The sequence below is a fragment of the Pleurodeles waltl genome, chromosome 12, assembly GCF_031143425.1.
Source record: "Pleurodeles waltl isolate 20211129_DDA chromosome 12, aPleWal1.hap1.20221129, whole genome shotgun sequence".
Lineage (NCBI taxonomy): Eukaryota > Metazoa > Chordata > Amphibia > Caudata > Salamandridae > Pleurodeles > Pleurodeles waltl.
The window spans coordinates 10,554,508-10,577,573 of record NC_090451.1 but is presented as its reverse complement, the minus strand read 5'-3'; the positions used below and the strand labels follow the sequence as shown (position 1 = coordinate 10,577,573).

Here is a 23,066-nt window from a genome sequence, read left to right as displayed (position 1 = left end):
TCTAAGCATGTTAATTAACAGTTCCAAGGCAGGATTCTTCCCTACAATCAAACTTCTCTCTATACAGAGACTCCTTGCTCTCTTCCAGCTAAGGTTGTCATATGCAAGTTTGGACAGATCAACACTTTGGCCTGTGCCAGACATTTTTTAGAGAGAGTTAAAGTGATAGAGAAAGAGACAAAAGTTTTCAGAACTTTTTGGAAAGACAGAAAAAAAAACTTTTTAAACTTTTAAGAACTTTTTGAAAGTTTAGGAGTACTTTTCAGCACTTAGAAAAGAGTGAAAAGAGGAAATGCAAAACTTTTTGGCTATGTGTATATACACTGACCTTGTTTTGTATATTTTTCTCTTATGAAAAGTACAATGACAAGAGTGGTAAGTAGTCTCAAGCACTTATCCCACCACTGCACAACCAATGTAGGAGGCTGGACTGGCTTGTAGTGAGTACCAAGGGGTACTTGCACCTTGCACCTGGCCCAGTTATCCCTTATTAGTGTATAGGGTGTCTAGCAGCTTAGGCTGATAGATAATGGTAGCTTAGCTGAGCAGCTTAGGCTGAACTAGGAGACGTGTGAAGCTACTACAGTACCACTTAGTGTCATATGCACAATATCATAAGAAAACACAATACACAGTTATACTAAAAATAAAGGTACTTTATTTTTATGACAATATGCCAAAGTATCTTAGAGTGTACCCTCAGTGAGAGGATAGGAAATATACACAAGATATATATACACAATAGCAAAAATATGCAGTATAGTCTTAGAAAACAGTGCAAACAATGTATAGTTACAATAGGATGCAATGGGGAAACATAGGGATAGGGGCAACACAAACCATATACTCCAGAAGTGGAATGCGAACCACGAATGGACCCCAAACCTATGTGACCTTGTAGAGGGTCGCTGGGACTATTAGAAAATAGTGAGAGTTAGAAAAATAACCCTCCCCAAGACCCTGAAAAGTGAGTGCAAAGTGCACTAAAGTTCCCCTAAGGACAAAATAGTCGTGTTAGAGGAATAATGCAGGAAAGACACAAACCAGCAATGCAACAACTGTGGATTTCCAATCTAGGGTACCTGTGGAACAAGGGGACCAAGTCCAAAAGTCACAAGCAAGTCGTAGATGGGCAGATGCCCAGGAAATGCCAGCTGCGGGTGCAAAGAAGCTTCGACTGGACAGAAGAAGCTGAGGTTTCTGAAGGAACGAAAAGGGCTAGAGACTTCCCCTTTGGTGGACGGATCCCTCTCGCCTTGGAGAGTCGTGCAGAAGTATTTTCCCGCCGGAAGGATGCCAACAAGTCTTGCTACACGCAAATCGTGCGTTTGGCGTTTTTGGACGCTGCTGGGGCCCAGGAGGGACCAGGAGGTCGCAAATTGGACCTGCAGAGGGAGGGGACGTCGAGCAAGACAAAGAGCCCTCACTGAAGCAGGTAGCACCCGGAGAAGTGCCAGAAACAGGCACTACGAGGATGCGTGAAACGGTGCTCGCCGAAGTTGCACAAAGGAGTCCCCCGTCGCCGGAGACCAACTTAGAAAGTCGTGCAATGCAGGTTAGAGTGCCGTGGACCCAGGCTTGGCTGTGCACAAAGGATTTCTGCCGGAAGTGCACAGGGGCCGGAGTAGCTGCAAAGTCGCGGTTCCCAGCAATGCAGCCCAGCGAGGTGAGGCAAGGACTTACCTCCACCAAACTTGGGCTGAAGAGTCACTGGACTGTGGGGGTCACTTGGACAGCGTCGCTGGATTCGAGGGACCTCGCTCGTCGTGCTGAGAGGAGACCCAAGGGACCGGTAATGCAGCTTTTTGGTGCCTGCGGTTGCAGGGGGAAGATTCCGTCGACCCACGGGAGATTTCTTCGGAGCTTCTGGTGCAGAGAGGAGGCAGGCTACCCCCACAGCATGCACAAGCAGGAAAACAGTCGAGAAGGCGGCAGGATCAGCGTTACAGAGTTGCAGTAGTCGTCTTTGCTACTATGTTGCAGGTTTGCAGGCTTCCAGCGCGGTCAGCGGTCGTTTCCTTATCAGAAGGTGAAGAGGGAGATGCAGAGGAACTCGTCTGAGCTCATGCATTCGTTATCTAAAATTTCCCCAGAGACAGAGACCCTAAATAGCCAGAAAAGAGGGTTTGGCTACCTAGGAGAGAGGAAAGGCTACTAACACCTGAAGGAGCCTATCACAAGGAGTCTCTGACATCACCTGGTGGCACTGACCACTCAGAGCAGTCCAGTGTGCCAGCAGCACCTCTGTTTCCAAGATGGCAGAGGTCTGGAGCACACTGGAGGAGCTCTGGACACCTCCCAGGGGAGGTGCAGGTCAGGGGAGTGGTCACTCCCCTTTCCTTTGTCCAGTTTCGCGCCAGAGCAGGGGCTAAGGGGTCCCTGAACCGGTGTAGACTGGCTTATGCAGAATTGGGCACATCTGTGCCCAACAAAGCATTTCCAGAGGCTGGGGGAGGCTACTCCTCCCCTGCCTTCACACCATTTTCCAAAGGGAGAGGGTGTCACACCCTCTCTCAGAGGAAGTTCTTTGTTCTGCCATCCTGGGCCAGGCCTGGCTGGACCCCAGGAGGGCAGCTGCCTGTCTGAGGGGTTGGCAGCAGCAGCAGCTGCAGTGAAACCCCAGGAAGGGCAGTTTGGCAGTACCAGGGTCTGTGCTACAGACCACTGGGATCATGGGATTGTGCCAACTATGCCAGGATGGTATAGAGGGGGCAATTCCATGATCGTAGACATGTTACATGGCCATATTCAGAGTTACCATGGTGAAGCTACATATAGGTAGTGACCTATATGTAGTGCACGCGTGTAATGGTGTCCCCGCACTCACAAAGTTCAGGGAATTGGCTCTGAACAATGTGGGGGCACCTTGGCTAGTGCCAGGGTGCCCTCACACTAAGTAACTTTGCACCTAACCTTTACCAGGTAAAGGTTAGACATATAGGTGACTTATAAGTTACTTAAGTGCAGTGTAAAATGGCTGTGAAATAACGTGGACGTTATTTCACTCAGGCTGCAGTGGCAGGCCTGTGTAAGAATTGTCAGAGCTCCCTATGGGTGGCAAAAGAAATGCTGCAGCCCATAGGGATCTCCTGGAACCCCAATACCCTGGGTACCTCAGTACCATATACTAGGGAATTATAAGGGTGTTCCAGTAAGCCAATGTAAATTGGTAAAAATGGTCACTAGCCTGTTAGTGACAATTTGGAAAGAAATGAGAGAGCATAACCACTGAGGTTCTGATTAGCAGAGCCTCAGTGAGACAGTTAGTCACTGTAGGAAAGTACCATCTTGCCTGGCATGTTACCCCCATTTTTCACTGTATATATGTTGTTTTAGTTGTATGTGTCACTGGGACCCTGGTAACCCAGGGCCCCAGTGCTCATAAGTGTGCCTGAATGTGTTACCTGTGTAGTGACTAACTGTCTCACTGAGGCTCTGCTAATCAGAACCTCAGTGGTTATGCTCTCTCATTTCTTTCCAAATTGTCACTAACAGGCTAGTGACCATTTTTACCAATTTACATTGGCTTACTGGAACACCCTTATAATTCCCTAGTATATGGTACTGAGGTACCCAGGGTATTGGGGTTCCAGGAGATCCCTATGGGCTGCAGCATTTCTTTTGCCACCCATAGGGAGCTCTGACAATTCTTACACAGGCCTGCCACTGCAGCCTGAGTGAAATAACGTCCACGTTATTTCACAGCCATTTTACACTGCACTTAAGTAACTTATAAGTCACCTATATGTCTAACCTTTACCTGGTAAAGGTTAGGTGCAAAGTTACTTAGTGTGAGGGCACCCTGGCACTAGCCAAGGTGCCCCCACATTGTTCAGAGCCAATTCACTGAACTTTGTGAGTGCGGGGACACCATTACACGCGTGCACTACATATAGGTCACTACCTATATGTAGCTTCACCATGGTAACTCCGAATATGGCCATGTAACATGTCTATGATCATGGAATTGCCCCCTCTATGCCATCCTGGCATTGTTGGTACAATTCCATGATCCCAGTGGTCTGTAGCACAGACCCTGGTACTGCCAGACTGCCCTTCCTGGGGTTTCTCTGCAGCTGCTGCTGCTGCCAACCCCTCAGACAGGCAGCTGCCCTCCTGGGGTCCAGCCAGGCCTGGCCCAGGATGGCAGAACAAAGAACTTCCTCTGAGAGAGGGTGTGACACCCTCTCCCTTTGGAAAATGGTGTGAAGGCAGGGGAGGAGTAGCCTCCCCCAGCCTCTGGAAATGCTTTGTTGGGCACAGATGTGCCCAATTCTGCATAAGCCAGTCTACACCGGTTCAGGGACCCCTTAGCCCCTGCTCTGGCACGAAACTGGACAAAGGAAAGGGGAGTGACCACTCCCCTGACCTGCACCTCCCCTGGGAGGTGTCCAGAGCTCCTCCAGTGTGCTCCAGACCTCTGCCATCTTGGAAACAGAGGTGCTGCTGGCACACTGGACTGCTCTGAGTGGCCAGTACCACCAGGTGACGTCAGAGACTCCTTGTGATAGGCTCCTTCAGGTGTTAGTAGCCTTTCCTCTCTCCTAGGTAGCCAAACCCTCTTTTCTGGCTATTTAGGGTCTCTGTCTCTGGGGAAACTTCAGATAACGAATGCATGAGCTCAGCCGAGTTCCTCTGCATCTCCCTCTTCACCTTCTGATAAGGAATCGACCGCTGACCGCGCTGGAAGCCTGCAAACCTGCAACATAGTAGCAAAGACGACTACTGCAACTCTGTAACGCTGATCCTGCCGCCTTCTCGACTGTTTTCCTGCTTGTGCATGCTGTGGGGGTAGTCTGCCTCCTCTCTGCACCAGAAGCTCCGAAGAAATCTCCCGTGGGTCGACGGAATCTTCCCCCTGCAACCGCAGGCACCAAAAATCTGCATTACCGGTCCCTTGGGTCTCCTCTCAGCACGACGAGCGAGGTCCCTCGAATCCAGCGACACCGTCCAAGTTACCCCCACAGTCCAGTGACTCTTCAGCCCAAGTTTGGTGGAGGTAAGTCCTTGCCTCACCTCGCTGGGCTGCATTGCTGGGAACCGCGACTTTGCAAGCTTCTCCGGCCCCTGTGCACTTCCGGCGGAAATCCTTCGTGCACAGCCAAGCCTGGGTCCACGGCACTCTAACCTGCATTGCACGACTTTCTAAGTTGGTCTCCGGCGACGTGGGACTCCTTTGTGCAACTTCGGCGAGCACCGTTTCACGCATCCTCGTAGTGCCTGTTTCTGGCACTTCTCGGGGTGCTACCTGCTTCAGTGAGGGCTCTTTGTCTTGCTCGACGTCCCCTCTCTCTGCAGGTCCAATTTGCGACCTTCTGGTCCCTCCTGGGCCCCAGCAGCGTCCAAAAACGCCAAACGCACGATTTGCGTGTAGCAAGGCTTGTTGGCGTCCATCCGGCGGGAAAACACTTCTGCACGACTCTCCAAGGCGTGGGGGATCCATCCTCCAAAGGGGAAGTCTCTAGCCCTTGTCGTTCCTGCAGTATTCACAGTTCTTCAGCCTAGTAAGAGCTTCTTTGCACCAACCGCTGGCATTTCTTGGGCATCTGCCCATCTCCGAGCTGCTTGTGACTTTTGGACTTGGTCCCCTTGTTCCACAGGTACCCTCAGTCAGGAATCCATCGTTGTTGCATTGCTGATTTGTGTTTTCCTTGCATTTTCCCTCTAACACGACTATTTTGTCCTTAGGGGAACTTTAGTGCACTTTGCACTCACTTTTCAGGGTCTTGGGGAGGGTTATTTTTCTAACTCTCACTATTTTCTAATAGTCCCAGCGACCCTCTACAAGGTCACATAGGTTTGGGGTCCATTCGTGGTTCGCATTCCACTTTTGGAGTATATGGTTTGTGTTGCCCCTATCCCTATGTTTCCCCATTGCATCCTATTGTAACTATACATTGTTTGCACTGTTTTCTAAGACTATACTGCATATTTTTGCTATTGTGTATATATATCTTGTGTATATTCCCTATCCTCTCACTGAGGGTACCCTCTAAGATACTTTGGCATATTGTCATAAAAATAAAGTACCTTTATTTTTAGTATAACTGTGTATTGTGTTTTCTTATGATATTGTGCATATGACACTAAGTGGTACTGTAGTAGCTTCACACGTCTCCTAGTTCAGCCTAAGCTGCTCTGCTAAGCTACCATTATCTATCAGCCTAAGCTGCTAGACACCCTATACACTAATAAGGGATAACTGGGCCTGGTGCAAGGTGCAAGTACCCCTTGGTACTCACTACAAGCCAGTCCAGCCTCCTACATTGGTTGTGCAGCGGTGGGATAAGTGCTTTGAGACTACTTACCACTCTTGTCATTGTACTTTTCATAAGAGAAAAATATACAAAACAAGGTCAGTGTATATACACATAGCCAAAAAGTTTTGCATTTCCTCTTTTCACTCTTTTCTAAGTGCTGAAAAGTACTTCTAAACTTTCAAAAAGTTCTTAAAAGTTTAAAAAGTTTTTTCTGTCTTTCTAAAAAGTTCTGAAAACTTTTTTCTCTTTGTCTATCACTTTAACTCTCTCTAAAAATGTCTGGCACAGGCCAAAAAGTTGAACTGTCCAAACTTGCATATGATCACCTTAGCTGGAAAGGAGCAAGGAGTCTCTGCATAGAGAGAGGTTTGAGTGTAGGGAAGAATCCTTCCTTAGAACTGTTAATTAATATGCTTAGAGTACAGGATAAGGCCATAAGTGCCCAATCTGTAGAAAAAGTAGCTAATGGTTCTCAATCTGATCCAGGGACTCCCCCAGGAAAAGGTTCAGGAAAGAAACTTCTCAGCCTGCCCATTACTAGACAGTCTAGCATAGTTGGTACAGAGGTTGAATCACATCATACTGATGATGTGCTCTCACATTATGCTGGTAGCCAAGCTGTTAGGGTGCCCTCTGTAAGGGACAGGTCTCCTTCTGTTCATTCCCATCATACCTCTGTATCTAGAAATGTCCCTCCCACCCACCCTGATGACAGATTGTTAGAAAGGGAGCTCAATAGATTGAGAGTGGAACAAACCAGACTGAAGCTCAAGAAGCAACAGCTGGATTTGGATAGACAGTCTTTAGAAATAGAGAGGGAAAGACAGAAGATGGGTTTAGATACCCATGGTGGCAGCAGCAGTATTCCCCATAGTCATCCTGCAAAAGAGCATGATTCCAGGAATCTGCATAAGATAGTTCCCCCTTACAAGGAGGGGGATGACATTAACAAGTGGTTTGCTGCACTTGAGAGGGCCTGTGCTGTACAGGATGTCCCTCAAAAGCAGTGGGCTGCTATCTTATGGCTATCATTTACTGGAAAAGGTAGGGATAGGCTCCTTACTGTAAAAGAAAATGATGCTAACAATTTCCAAGTTCTTAAGAATGCACTCCTGGATGGTTATGGCTTAACCACTGAACAGTACAGGATAAAGTTCAGAGATACCAAAAAGGAGTCTTCACAAGACTGGGTTGATTTCATTGACCAGGCAGTGAAGGCCTTGGAGGGGTGGTTACATGGCAGTAAAGTTACTGATTATGACAGCCTGTATAACTTGATCCTGAGAGAGCATATTCTTAATAATTGTGTGTCTGATTTGTTGCACCAGTACTTGGTGGACTCTGATCTGACCTCTCCCCAAGAATTGGGAAAGAAGGCAGACAAATGGGTCAGAACAAGAGTGAACAGAAAAGTTCATACAGGGGGTGACAAAGATGGCAACAAAAAGAAGGATGGTAAGTCTTCTGACAAGGGTGGGGACAAATCTAAAAATGAGTCTTCATCAGGCCCACAAAAACACTCTGGTGGGGGTGGTGGGCCCAAATCCTCCTTTAATCAGAACAAGGAAAAGAAACCATGGTGCTATTTATGTAAGATAAAAGGCCATTGGACAACAGATCCCAGTTGTCCAAAGAAAGGCACCACAGCTCCTACCACTACAACCCCTACTGCTACACCTAGTGTCCATACTAATAGCAGTGGTGGTGGGAGCAAACCTACTAATAGCCAATCCAAGGGAGTAGCTGGGCTCACTTTTGGTAATTTAGTTGGGGTTGGTCTGATTAGGGAGACCACAGAGGCTACTTTAGTCTCTGAAGGGGCTATTGACTTAGCCACTTTGGTTGCTTGCCCCCATAACTTGGAGAAGTACAAGCAACTAACCCTAATAAATGGTGTTGAGGTCCAGGCCTACAGGGACACAGGTGCCAGTGTCACAATGGTGATTGAGAAACTGGTGCACCCTGAACAACACATACTTGGACACCAGTACCAAGTAACCGATGCTCACAACATAACACAAAGCCACCCCATGGCTGTTGTAAATCTCAACTGGGGGGGGGTATCTGGTCCAAAGAAAGTTGTGGTAGCTTCAGATTTACCTGTAGACTGTCTATTAGGGAATGATTTGGAGACATCAGCTTGGTCAGATGTGGAGTTGGAGGCCCATGCAGCAATGCTGGGCATCCCAGGGCATATTTTTGCTTTGACAAGGGCTCAGGCCAAAAAGCAAAAAGGACAGGGAAGCTTGGATCCTGGAACAATGGACCAAGTGCTCCCTAAAGCTAGGGCTAGTAGAAGCAAACCACTTCCTACTATCCCTCCCTCTACAGTGGATTCTACTTCTGAGGAAGAAGAATTCCCTCCCTGTGCAGAACCATACCAGAGGAGCTGGAAGCAGACACTGCTGAGCTTTTGGGTGAAGGGGGGCCTGCCAGAGAGGAGCTGAGTGTGGCACAGCAAACCTGTCCCACATTAGAGGGTCTCAGACAGCAAGCTGTCAAACAGGCTAATGGGGATGTCAGTGACTCTCACAGAGTTTACTGGGAGGACAACCTCTTGTACACTGAGCATAGGGATCCTAAACCTGGAGCTGCCAGGAGATTAGTGATTCCTCAGGAGTACAGAAAGTTCCTCCTAACACTGGCACATGACATTCCCTTAGCTGGGCACCTGGGTCAAATGAAAACTTGGGACAGATTGGTACCATTGTTTCATTGGCCTAGGATGTCTGAGGACACAAAGGAATTTTGTAAGTCCTGTGAAACCTGTCAAGCCAGTGGCAAGACAGGTGGCACTCCAAAGGCACCCCTTATCCCACTGCCTGTGGTTGGGGTTCCCTTTGAAAGGGTAGGGGTTGACATAGTTGGCCCCCTTGACCCTCCTACTGCTTCAGGCAATAGGTTTATCTTGGTGGTAGTGGACCATGCCACAAGATATCCTGAAGCTATTCCTTTAAGGACCACTACAGCTCCTGCAGTGGCAAAGGCCCTCCTGGGAATATTTTCCAGGGTGGGCTTCCCAAAGGAAGTAGTATCAGACAGAGGAAGCAATTTCATGTCTGCATACTTAAAGGCCATGTGGAAGGAGTGTGGTGTAACTTACAAGTTCACAACACCCTATCATCCACAAACAAATGGACTGGTGGAGAGATTTAATAAAACTCTCAAAGGCATGATTATGGGACTCCCTGAAAAACTCCGCAGGAGATGGGATATCCTTCTACCATGCCTCCTTTTTGCCTACAGGGAGGTACCCCAGAAAGGAGTGGGCTTCAGCCCCTTTGAACTTCTTTTTGGACACCCTGTTAGGGGTCCACTCACACTTGTAAAGGAGGGTTGGGAACAACCTTTAAAAGCTCCTAAGCAGGATATTTTGGATTATGTACTTGGCCTCAGATCAAGGATGGCTGAGTACATGAAAAAGGCCAGTAAAAACCTTCAGGCCAGCCAAGAGCTCCAGAAGCAATGGCATGATCAGAAGGCTGTTTTGGTTCAGTACCAACCAGGGCAGAAAGTGTGGGTCTTGGAGCCTGTGGCCCCAAGAGCACTCCAAGATAAATGGAGTGGACCCCACACAATTGTTGAAAAGAAGGGTGAAGTCACCTACTTGGTTGACTTAGGCACTGCCAGGAGTCCCCTTAGGGTGCTCCATGTCAACCGCCTGAAACCCTACTATGACAGGGCTGATCTCACCCTGCTCATGGCAACAGATGAGGGACAGGAAGAAGACAGTGATCCTCTACCTGATCTCTTCTCTTCCACAGAACAAGATGCTCTTGTGGAAGGTGTAGTTTTGGCTGATTGTCTTACTGCTGAGCAGAAAGATAATTGCATAAATCTCCTAGGACAATTTTCAGAACTCTTCTCCATTGTGCCAGGCACCACTTCTTGGTGTGAGCACACTATAGATACTGGAGACAGTTTACCTGTCAAAAGTAAGATCTATAGGCAGCCTGACCATGTCAGGGACTGCATAAAGCAAGAAGTTCAGAAGATGTTGGAACTAGGAGTGGTTGAGCACTCTGACAGTCCATGGGCTTCTCCTGTGGTACTGGTACCAAAACCCAATTCTAAAGATGGAAAGAAGGAAATGAGGTTTTGTGTAGACTATAGAGGTCTCAACTTGGTAACCAAAACTGATGCTCACCCTATACCCAGGGCAGATGAGCTAATAGATACACTGGCATCTGCCAAGTATCTAAGCACTTTTGATTTGACTGCAGGGTATTGGCAGATCAAAATGTCAGAAGATGCTAAACCTAAGACTGCATTTTCTACCATTGGAGGACATTACCAGTTTACTGTAATGCCTTTTGGTTTGAAAAATGCACCTGCCACTTTTCAGAGGTTGGTGAACACAGTCCTGCAAGGGCTGGAAGCTTTCAGTGCAGCATATTTGGACGATATAGCTGTCTTTAGCTCCAGCTGGGATGATCACCTGGTCCACCTTTGGAAAGTTTTGGAGGCCCTGCAAAAGGCAGGCCTCACTATCAAGGCTTCAAAGTGCCAGATAGGGCAGGGTAAGGTGGTTTATCTGGGACACCTTGTTGGTGGGGAACAGATTGCACCACTTCAGGGGAAAATCCAAACTATTATTGATTGGATTCCCCCTACCACTCAGACTCAGGTGAGAGCCTTCCTAGGCCTCACTGGGTATTACAGGAGGTTCATTAAGAACTATGGCTCCATTGCAGCCCCTCTTAATGACCTCACATCCAAGAAAATGCCTAAAAAGGTATTATGGACAGCAAACTGTCAGAAAGCTTTTGAGGAGCTGAAGCAGGCCATGTGCTCTGCACCTGTCCTGAAAAGCCCTTGTTACTCTAAAAAATTCTATGTCCAAACTGATGCATCTGAATTAGGAGTAGGGGCAGTCCTATCACAACTTAATTCTGAGGGCCAGGATCAACCTGTTGCTTTTATTAGTAGAAGGTTGACCCCTAGAGAAAACCGTTGGTCTGCCATTGAGAGGGAGGCCTTTGCTGTGGTCTGGGCTCTGAAGAAGTTGAGGCCATACCTGTTTGGCACTCACTTCATTGTTCAGACAGACCACAAACCTCTACTTTGGCTGAAACAAATGAAAGGTGAAAATCCTAAATTGTTGAGGTGGTCCATATCCCTACAGGGAATGGACTATACAGTGGAACATAGACCTGAGAGTAGCCACTCCAATGCAGATGGACTCTCCAGATATTTCCACTTAGACAATGAAGACTCATCAGGTAATGGCTAGTCTTATTGTCCTTCGTTTGGGGGGGGGTTGTGTAGGAAAGTACCATCTTGCCTGGCATGTTACCCCCATTTTTCACTGTATATATGTTGTTTTAGTTGTATGTGTCACTGGGACCCTGGTAACCCAGGGCCCCAGTGCTCATAAGTGTGCCTGAATGTGTTACCTGTGTAGTGACTAACTGTCTCACTGAGGCTCTGCTAATCAGAACCTCAGTGGTTATGCTCTCTCATTTCTTTCCAAATTGTCACTGACAGGCTAGTGACCATTTTTACCAATTTACATTGGCTTACTGGAACACCCTTATAATTCCCTAGTATATGGTACTGAGGTACCCAGGGTATTGGGGTTCCAGGAGATCCCTATGGGCTGCAGCATTTCTTTTGCCACCCATAGGGAGCTCTGACAATTCTTACACAGGCCTGCCACTGCAGCCTGAGTGAAATAACGTCCACGTTATTTCACAGCCATTTTACACTGCACTTAAGTAACTTATAAGTCACCTATATGTCTAACCTTTACCTGGTAAAGGTTAGGTGCAAAGTTACTTAGTGTGAGGGCACCCTGGCACTAGCCAAGGTGCCCCCACATTGTTCAGAGCCAATTCACTGAACTTTGTGAGTGCGGGGACACCATTACACGCGTGCACTACATATAGGTCACTACCTATATGTAGCTTCACCATGGTAACTCCGAATATGGCCATGTAACATGTCTATGATCATGGAATTGCCCCCTCTATGCCATCCTGGCATTGTTGGTACAATTCCATGATCCCAGTGGTCTGTAGCACAGACCCTGGTACTGCCAGACTGCCCTTCCTGGGGTTTCTCTGCAGCTGCTGCTGCTGCCAACCCCTCAGACAGGCAGCTGCCCTCCTGGGGTCCAGCCAGGCCTGGCCCAGGATGGCAGAACAAAGAACTTCCTCTGAGAGAGGGTGTGACACCCTCTCCCTTTGGAAAATGGTGTGAAGGCAGGGGAGGAGTAGCCTCCCCCAGCCTCTGGAAATGCTTTGTTGGGCACAGATGTGCCCAATTCTGCATAAGCCAGTCTACACCGGTTCAGGGACCCCTTAGCCCCTGCTCTGGCGCGAAACTGGACAAAGGAAAGGGGAGTGACCACTCCCCTGACCTGCACCTCCCCTGGGAGGTGTCCAGAGCTCCTCCAGTGTGCTCCAGACCTCTGCCATCTTGGAAACAGAGGTGCTGCTGGCCCACTGGACTGCTCTGAGTGGCCAGTGCCACCAGGTGACGTCAGAGACTCCTTGTGATAGGCTCCTTCAGGTGTTAGTAGCCTTTCCTCTCTCCTAGGTAGCCAAACCCTCTTTTCTGGCTATTTAGGGTCTCTGTCTCTGGGGAAACTTCAGATAACGAATGCATGAGCTCAGCCGAGTTCCTCTGCATCTCCCTCTTCACCTTCTGATAAGGAATCGACCGCTGACCGCGCTGGAAGCCTGCAAACCTGCAACATAGTAGCAAAGACGACTACTGCAACTCTGTAACGCTGATCCTGCCGCCTTCTCGACTGTTTTCCTGCTTGTGCATGCTGTGGGGGTAGTCTGCCTCCTCTCTGCACCAGAAGCTCCGAAGAAATCTCCCGTGGGTCGACGGAATCTTCCCCCTGCAACCGCAGGCACCAAAAAGCTGCATTACCGGTCCCTTGGGTCTCCTCTCAGCACGACGAGCGAGGTCCCTCGAATCCAGAGACACCGTCCAAGTGACCCCCACAGTCCAGTGACTCTTCAGCCCAAGTTTGGTGGAGGTAAGTCCTTGCCTCACCTCGCTGGGCTGCATTGCTGGGAACCGCGACTTTGCAAGCTTCTCCGGCCCCTGTGCACTTCCGGCGGAAATCCTTCGTGCACAGCCAAGCCTGGGTCCACGGCACTCTAACCTGCATTGCACGACTTTCTAAGTTGGTCTCCGGCGACGTGGGACTCCTTTGTGCAACTTCGGCGAGCACCGTTTCACACATCCTCGTAGTGCCTGTTTCTGGCACTTCTCGGGGTGCTACCTGCTTCAGTGAGGGCTCTTTGTCTTGCTCGACGTCCCCTCTCTCTGCAGGTCCAATTTGCGACCTTCTGGTCCCTCCTGGGCCCCAGCAGCGTCCAAAAACCCCAAACGCACGATTTGCGTGTAGCAAGGCTTGTTGGCGTCCATCCGGCGGGAAAACACTTCTGCACGACTCTCCAAGGCGTGGGGGATCCATCCTCCAAAGGGGAAGTCTCTAGCCCTTGTCGTTCCTGCAGTATTCACAGTTCTTCAGCCTAGTAAGAGCTTCTTTGCACCAACCGCTGGCATTTCTTGGGCATCTGCCCATCTCCGAGCTGCTTGTGACTTTTGGACTTGGTCCCCTTGTTCCACAGGTACCCTCAGTCAGGAATCCATCGTTGTTGCATTGCTGATTTGTGTTTTCCTTGCATTTTCCCTCTAACACGACTATTTTGTCCTTAGGGGAACTTTAGTGCACTTTGCACTCACTTTTCAGGGTCTTGGGGAGGGTTATTTTTCTAACTCTCACTATTTTCTAATAGTCCCAGCGACCCTCTACAAGGTCACATAGGTTTGGGGTCCATTCGTGGTTCGCATTCCACTTTTGGAGTATATGGTTTGTGTTGCCCCTATCCCTATGTTTCCCCATTGCATCCTATTGTAACTATACATTGTTTGCACTGTTTTCTAAGACTATACTGCATATTTTTGCTATTGTGTATATATATCTTGTGTATATTCCCTATCCTCTCACTGAGGGTACACTCTAAGATACTTTGGCATATTGTCATAAAAATAAAGTACCTTTATTTTTAGTATAACTGTGTATTGTGTTTTCTTATGATATTGTGCATATGACACTAAGTGGTACTGTAGTAGCTTCACACATCTCCTAGTTCAGCCTAAGCTGCTCTGCTAAGCTACCATTATCTATCAGCCTAAGCTGCTAGACACCCTATACACTAATAAGGGATAACTGGGCCTGGTGCAAGGTGCAAGTACCCCTTGGTACTCACTACAAGCCAGTCCAGCCTCCTACAGTCACTACACAGGTAACACATTCAGGCACACTTATGAGCACTGGGGCCCTGGGTTACCAGGGTCCCAGTGACACATACAACTAAAACAACATATATACAGTGAAAAATGGGGGTAACATGCCAGGCAAGATGGTACTTTCCTACAATGAGATGGTCCGGGATCTTTGCATACGCTTTTCCCCCCATCCCTCTGATTCCCAGGCTCCTCAGGAAAATGAAGGCCGAATGCTGCAGGATCATTTTTATAGCCCCCAAATGGCCCGGACAGTACTGGTACACGGAGCTCCTACTCTGGTCCGTGGCCAATCCAGTCCGCCTTCCTTGCAACCACAATCTTCTAACGAAGAATCAGGGTCTCATCCTACATACCGACCCAACTTCACTACAATTGCATGCTTGGCTCCTGAGTACAGAGAGTTTCACGATATGAACATCGATCAAGAATGTAGACTTATATTATCTAAGGCACGAGCAGAGAGCACAAACAAGACGTACAAACTCAAGTGGAAGAGATTTTGTGTTTGGTGCTCTCAGAACAATTTTCACCCATTTCAAATTAACCCTGAGCAAATTCTTTCTTACCTGCTCTCTCTCTCCAAAGCTGGTCTTTGCCATGCATCAGTCAAGATTCACCTAGCAGCTATAGCCTCATACAGGCGATCGGCTGAGATGCCATCTATCGGCTCATCCAGAGTCATCAAACAGTTTATGAAAGGGCTTTTCCGCACTTTTCCCTCGGTGCGGTTACCTCCGCCAGAGTGGCACCTTAATATTGTCCTTTCCCAGCTCATGAAAGCTCCTTTCGAGCCCATTCATATGGCGGAACTCAAGTACATCACTTGGAAAGTGGCAACCTTGCTCGCTCTCACCTCTACCAGGAGAGTCAGTGATATACAGCCGTTCACTACTAAAGAACCCTTTTTAGTTTTCTCTAAAGACTTCGTTATGCTCAGAACCAATCCCAAATACATTCCCAAGGTGCCATCTTCGTTCCACCTCAATGAACCCGTTATTCTATGAACCTTTTTTCCAAACCCTACTACGATCGCAGAGAAAACTCTACACTCTTTGGACATCAAACACTGCCTAAAATGTTATCTTCAAAGTACCAAACAAATCAGAAAATCAGACCAACTCCTAGTATCTTATTCTCTTGGACGACAGGGAACAGGAGTAACCAAGGCCACTATAGCCCGATGGATTTCCTCAACAATCCAGTTCTGTCACACCAAGGCAGGAAGACTGCTGACTAGGCGCCCGAGAGCCCACTCCACGAGAGCAGTCTCCACATCGGCTGCTTTGTTTCAAGGTATTGCCCTTGATAAAATATGCCAAGCTGCGACATGGAAAACTACGCACTCCTTTACGCAGCACTATTGTTTGAAGTCATCACAAAGAACTGACTCTCTAGTAGGACAAGCTGTTCTACGCCATCTCTTTCATTAAGGTGAGACCTTTCCTTAGTTATAGACAAATGGCTTGAAATGCAAATAACCGTGATTTCTATTATGCTTCCATATGTAATATGTATGTATGTATATACATATATATATATATATATATATATATATATATATATATATATGTGTGTATATCGACATTTACAACATGAATTTCAGTATATGTGTACATGTACTTAGAAGTATCTATGTTCCTTCGAAGCTCACGATGAGAAATGTATGAGTTAACTCCTTTACGCAGCACTATTGTTTGAAGTCATCACAAAGAACTGACTCTCTAGTAGGACAAGCTGTTCTACGCCATCTCTTTCATTAAGGTGAGACCTTTCCTTAGTTATAGACAAATGGCTTGAAATGCAAATAACCGTGATTTCTATTATGCTTCCATATGTAATATGTATGTATGTATATACATATATATATATATATATATATATATATATATATATATATATATGTGTGTATATCGACATTTACAACATGAATTTCAGTATATGTGTACATGTACTTAGAAGTATCTATGTTCCTTCGAAGCTCACGATGAGAAATGTATGAGTTAACTATTTATATTGGAGATAGAGGGTCTTCATGCTCGCACCCTCCATCCACGTTGGATATAATGTTTATCAACAATACTGCTGACTATTCAGATTCAAGCATGTGAATTTATGAAAGATCCAATACTGGATAAGAAAAAAGTGAGTTACTTACCTGTAACTACAGTTATCCAGTATTGGTATCTTTCATAACTTCACATGCGACCCACCCTCCTCCCCTTTGATGCTTGCATTCCCTCTCAGGTTATAATTTTTCACTCTTGTGCTGGAAAATCTGAGGAAGGGAGCTTCTCTGGAGAAGGTTCTAGAGGGTGCTGGTGCCTGATTGGACAGCAGGCAGGTTTGGGCCCTTTCACAAAAGGACATGGATAGGCTGTATGAGCAATTGCTGTCCCCATTATAGCCTATGGCAAAAAAAAATATTTGTTAATTATTTTATTTTATGTACCGTGGGTCTCCCACTTCGACGACGGGGATGATTCAAGCATGTGAATTTATGAAAGATACCAATACTGGATAACTGTAGTTACAGGTAAGTAACTTGTTTTCTTATTGCAGCTGGGCCCTGATGTTATTACACAGAGCACAGAGGAAACAACCTAAGTCTGTAGTAATCTGCTCAAAGATGCATTTTGTGAATCACTTTAGAGTTTTGATTGTTAGTTGGCAGGTTCGTGTTCTGGTGGTGTTAGGCTTCTTTGGCCACTGTTGATTAAATGCATGGCTTCTTTTTTACTTCAGGGTCTGAAATGAGGTACGTGATATTTTTCCTAGTAAAAGGTATAAGTAGGCTTGTGGGGAGGGAACGGGTGCATGTTCTCTGGAGTTCATTGGCGTCCAGAGGTGCAGACAGCTCTTTACTAGTGCATTTTGTGAATGTTGTTCTTTCTTTCCCTAGGTGTAAGGATGTTGGATGGAGTGATCACAGACATTGTAGAGGCTCAGTCTTTGAGCCTGAGACCTCAACATATCCACATCTACAGTGCGAGCTGGGGCCCCGAGGATGACGGCAAAACGGTTGACGGCCCCGGGGTACTGGCAATGGAGGCTTTTTACCGGGGCATTGTGAATGTGAGTCGTTCATATGAGAAGACCTCTTAACCGTAAGGGGTAAAATTCAAAGTTTTGGTATTGATATCTGCCTTGAAGAAATTCTGAAAAGGCCATAGAATCGCATCTATGAAATAAAGCACTTTGACTCATATAAGAGCGTTGCAACTTGTAATCCAATCCATCATGTCTCCTGTCTTCTGTGCTGCCTCCTTTCCATCTACAGTGTTGTCTCCAGTAGCCTGTATAATATATTCTGTGTCCTGGCCCACTGCTGCTCCTTTGTCCCAAACTGAGCCTTGATTCTCTGTGTGCACTGGTATATGGCTTGGAGCTTCTCTGGTGCTGTTCATTCTGCATGTTGCAGCCCTTGGTTACAGATTCTCCTCTCTTCTCACACTGTGCCCTACATTGTAGTGCCCACATCATTCTTGACATGCAGGCAGTTGTTCCCAGTGCTCACTGCACGTCTGGCTCCTTGCTGTTTCTCTGCATCCCAACTCAGCCCAAATCAGTCAGCATGGCAGCCCTGGCCTACAGTGTGCAGTGTAACCCCCCAGTAAACGGTTTCTCTTGTAGGGGATTTCCATGTATAGTCATGCGCTGAATAGGTCCGCCCGCCTGCGGGGACCCTGGAGCACTGTTCTCAAATTGTCTTCTTAAGTGCTGATGTTCTCCTTTCTTCAGGAAGGCCTGCAAAATCACTTAAGAATGTCAATACACAGCCTAAAGGAGAGGCTACAAAGCCCAAAATTCTTCATCCTACTTGGTTGAAAAAGGGTAAGGTAAAGTAGATATGCATTAAAATGCATGGATATTCTAAAGATTTCACAGAAAAAAATCTTTCACAAGCTTTTTTCCAATGTAATATAAGGATGAAGGAATGCAGGGTAGTGTAGCCCATAGGCTGCCATTATACAGAATGAAAATTAAGCTGTGCCTTTAAGAGCAGATGGTCTTCCCATATCCCATCATGCTCAGCAAGAGGCAGTTACCTCAGTTCTTTTTTCCGGCTACTTTTGACAGGACCCTGAAGCCGTGAGCTGCACCTATTTATAGGTTTTTTCAGAAAAACTTCTGATCAAATCATTTTGATTTGTCTGCCTTCTTTCCCAATTCTTGGGGAGAGGTCAGATCTGAGTCTACCAGCTACTGGTGTAACAAATCAGACACACAATTGTTAAGAATATGCTCTCTCAGGATCAGATTATACAGGCTTTCATAGTCAGAAACTTTACTGCCATGTAACCAACCCTCCAAGGCCTTCACTGAACAGTCTACAAAGTCTGTCCAGTCTTGAGAGGACTCTTTTCTGGTGTCTCTGGACTTAATCTTGTGTTGTTCAGTGGTTAAGCCAAATCCATCCAAGAGTGCATCCTTCAAAACTTTGTAATTATTGGCATAACTTTCTCTGACAGTAAGGAGCCTATACCTACCCTTTCCAGTGAAAGATAGCCACATGATAGCAGCCCACTGCCTTTGAGGGACCAACTGTACCATATAGGCCCTCTCAAGTGCAGCAAACCACTTATTAATGTCATCCCCACCCTTGTAAGGGGGGACTATCTTATGCAGGTTTCTGAAATCTTGCTCTCTAACAGGATTGCTATCAGAAATACTGCTGCTGCCACTATGGAGACCTAACCCCATTCTCTCTTTCCCTCTCTATATCTAGGGATTCCCTGTCTAAGGCCAGCTGCTGCTGTTTAAGCTTCATTCTGGTCTCTTCCAACCTCAGCTTTCTGAGTTCCCTTTCCATTAAGTTATCCTCAGGGTGGGAGGGTTGGGAATGTTTGGATACAGAGGAGATTTGGGAATTGGCAGAGAGAGACCTGTCCCTAACTGGCTGGACCCCAGTAACCTGGCCTCTAGGAGTGAAAGATGCCCTACTAATGTGTGAACCTCTAACACTACCAGTGTCACTAGGTGGCCTGCTAGGGGGCAGGACTTTGTAAGAACCCTCCCCAGCATCTTCAGGGACTCCTCTGAGTCTGACTGGGAAGCCTCCCCTTTTTCTACCCTCTCATGAGATGGGCCCGACTGGTTCTGGTCATCCTGGAAGAGCAGGTTTAAGAGAAACTCTTTTGTTGGATTCTTACCTATGCTTAAACCTCTATCCAGGCAGAGATCCCTCAAACTCTTGTAGTTTAAACTTTCATAAGTTGCCTGAACAACTTTGGAAGTAGCCTCTACTGCAGACATGATAGAAAAAGGTTTAAGACAGAGAGAGAAAACGTTTTAGAACTTTTGAAAGTACAGAGAAAAACATTTTCAAACTTTTAGAAAACTTTTACAAGTTTTCAGAACTTTTCAGAAACTTAATTGTAAGTTTTATAATAGAAAAATAAACTGTTTTGGTTAAATGTACATATACTGAACTATTTGGTATATGATTTTCTTATGAAAAGCACCAAATGGCAAAATGGTAAAGCAGTTACAAGTACTTATCCCACCGCTGCACCACCAATGTAGGAGGCTGGTCTGGCTTATAGTGGGTACCTTGTGGTACTTACACCTTGTGCCAGGTCCAGTTATCCCTTATTAGTTTAATAGAGGTGTTTCTAGCTGCTTAGGCTGTTAGAGGTAGCTATGGCAAAGCAGCTTAGGCTGAACTAGGAGACATGCAAAGCTCCTACCATACCACTCATATCATATAGCACAATATCATAAAAAAACACAATACTCAGAGTTACTAAAAATAAAGGTACTTTATTTTAGTGACAATATGCCAAAAGTATCTCAGAGGATACCCTCACTTAGGAGGTGAGTAATATACACAAATTATATGTACACAAACCCAAAACAGGTAAGTAACAGTAAGAAAAGTAGTGCAAACAATGTAGAATTACAATAGGATGCAATAGTTAGACATAGGCCTAGGGGCAACACAAACCATATACTCCAAAAGTGGAATGTGAATCATGAATGCGAATGACCCCAGGCCTATGGGAGGTTGTAGAGGGTTGCTGGGACTGTGAGAAAACAGCCCAAGACCCTGAAAGGTAGGAGTAAAGTTACCCTACTACCCCAGAAAGACAGTATAGTCGTGATAGGGGATTCTGCAAGAACCACAACTGCTACCAAACCACTGAAAACGGATTCCTGGACCTGAGGACCTGTAAAAGAAGGGGACCAAGTCCAAGAGTCATGCAAGTGTCCAGGGGGGCAGGAGCCCAGTAAACCCTGGATGAAGGTGTAAAAGGGATGCCTCTGGGTGGAAGAAGCCAAAGATTCTGCAACAACGGATGGTGCCAGGAACTTCCTCTTTGGTGAGAAGATGTCCCACGGCGTGCCGGAGGTTGCAGAAGTGTTTGCACGCAGAAATACCGCAAACAAGCCTTGCTAGCTGCAAGAGTCGCGGTTGAGGTTTTTCGGGGCTGCTGGGGCCCAGGAAGGACCAGGATATGGCCCCTTGGAGGAGGAGACAGAGGGGGCGCTCAGCAACTCAGAGAGCCCCCACAGAAGCAGGCAGCACCCGCAGACGTACCGGAGCAGGCACTTAGAAGATCTGGGGAGAGTGGTCTAGGCAGAGTCACAAAGGAGGGTCCCACGATGTCAGATTCCAACTCAGCGAATTGGGCAATGCAGGGCGGGGTGCTGGGGACCCAGGCTACGCTGTGCACAAAGGAAGTCCTGGAAAAGTGCACAGCAGCCGGAGCAGCTGCAAATCACGCAGCACACAGGTTTGCTGTCTGGCGTGGGGAGACAAGGACTTACGTCCACCAAATTTGGACAGAAGGGCTCCTGGACTGTGAGAGACACTTGGACCCAGCTCCTATGTTCCAGAGACCAAGTTCATCAGAATGAGAGGGGACCCAGAGGGCCGGTGATGCAGAGGTTTGGTGCCTGCGTTGGCAGGGGGAAGATTCCGTCGACCCACAGGAGATTTCTTCTTGGCTTCCAGTGCAGGGTGAAGGCAGATAGCCCTCAGAGCATGCACCACCAGGAAACAGTGGAGAAAGCCGGCAGGATGAGGCGCTACAATGTTGCTGGATAGTCGTCGTGCTACTTTGGTGCAGTTTTGCAGTGGTCCTGGAGCAGTTAGCAGTCAATCCTTGGCAGAAGTCGAAGAGGGAAGTGCAGAGGAACTGGTGAGCTCTTGCATTCGTTATATGAGGAATAGCCCAGAGAAGAGACCCTAAATAGCCAAAAAATGAGGTTTGGCTACTAAGGAAGGAGGCTTGGCTACTGAAAGAGGTAAGCACCTATTAGGAGGGGTCTCTGACGTCACCTGCTGGCACTGGCCACTCAGAGCTGTCCATTGTGCCCCAACACTTCTGCATCCAAGATGGCAGAGGTCTGAGACACACTAGAGCAGCTCTGGGCACCTCCCCTGGGAGGTGCTGGTCAGGGGAGTGGTCACTCCCCTTTCCTTTGTCCAGTTTCGCGCCAGAGCAGGGCTGGGGATCCCTGTACCGGTGTAGACTGGCTTATGCAGAGAGGGCACCGTCTGTGCCCATCAAAGCATTTCCAGAGGCAGGGGGAGGCTACTCCTCCTAGCCCTTCACACCTATTTCCAAAGGGAGAGGGTGTAACACCCTCTCTCAGAGGAAATTCGTTGTTCTGCCTTCCTGGGACCAGGCTGCCCAGGCCCCTGGGGGTGCAGAAACCTGTCTGAGGGGTTGGCAGCAGCAGCTGCAGTGGAGACCCCGGAAAGCAAGTTTGGCAGTACCCGGGTTATGTGCTAGAGACCCGGGGATGCATGGAATTCATTGGGGTGACAATTCCATGATTCTAGACATGTTACATGGCCATGTTCGGAGTTACCATGGTGACGCTACATATAGGTATTGACCTATATGTAGTGCACGCGTGTAATGGTGTCCCCGCACTCACAAAGTCCTGGGAATTTGCCATGAACAATGTGGGGGCACCTTGGCTAGTGCCAGGGTGCCCACACACTAAGTAACTTGGCACCCAACCTTCACCAAGTGAGGGTTAGATATATAGGTGACTTATAAGTTACTTATGTGCAGTGAAAATGGCTGTGAAATAACGTGGACATGATTTCACTCAGGCTGAGGCAGTCCTGTGTAAGAGTTGTCAGAGCTCCCTATTGGTGGCAAAAGAAATGCTGCAGCCCATAGGGATCTTCTGGAACCCCAATACCCTGGGTACCTAGGCACCATATACAAGGAAATTATAAGGGTGTTCCAGTGTGCCAGTGAGAATTGGTAATATTAGTCACTAGCCTGCAGTGACAATTTTAAAACCAGAGAGGGCATAAACACTGAGGTTCTGGTTAGCAGAGCCTTAGTGATACAGTTAGGCACCACACAGGGAACACTTATAGGCCACAAACGTATGAGCACTGGGGTCCTGGCTAGCAGGATCCCAGCGACACATATCAAACACACTGACAACATAGGGTTTTCACTATGAGCACTGGGCCCTGGCTAGCAGGATCCCAGTGAGACAGTAAAAACACCCTGGCATATACTCACAAATAGGCCAAATCTGGAGGTAACAAGGCAAGAAAGA

General features: G+C 47.3%; 1 protein-coding gene across 1 annotated transcript in view; it reads left to right on the top strand.

The window, feature by feature from the left end:
- The window catches only part of PCSK4 (proprotein convertase subtilisin/kexin type 4), a 2,195,633-nt gene that overhangs the window by 1,009,762 nt on the left and 1,162,805 nt on the right, over positions 1–23,066 (top strand). The window contains exon 7 of the mRNA XM_069215864.1: positions 17,434–17,606. Coding sequence (XP_069071965.1) covers positions 17,434–17,606 — 173 coding nt within the window. The remainder of the gene's footprint in view (positions 1–17,433; positions 17,607–23,066) is intronic.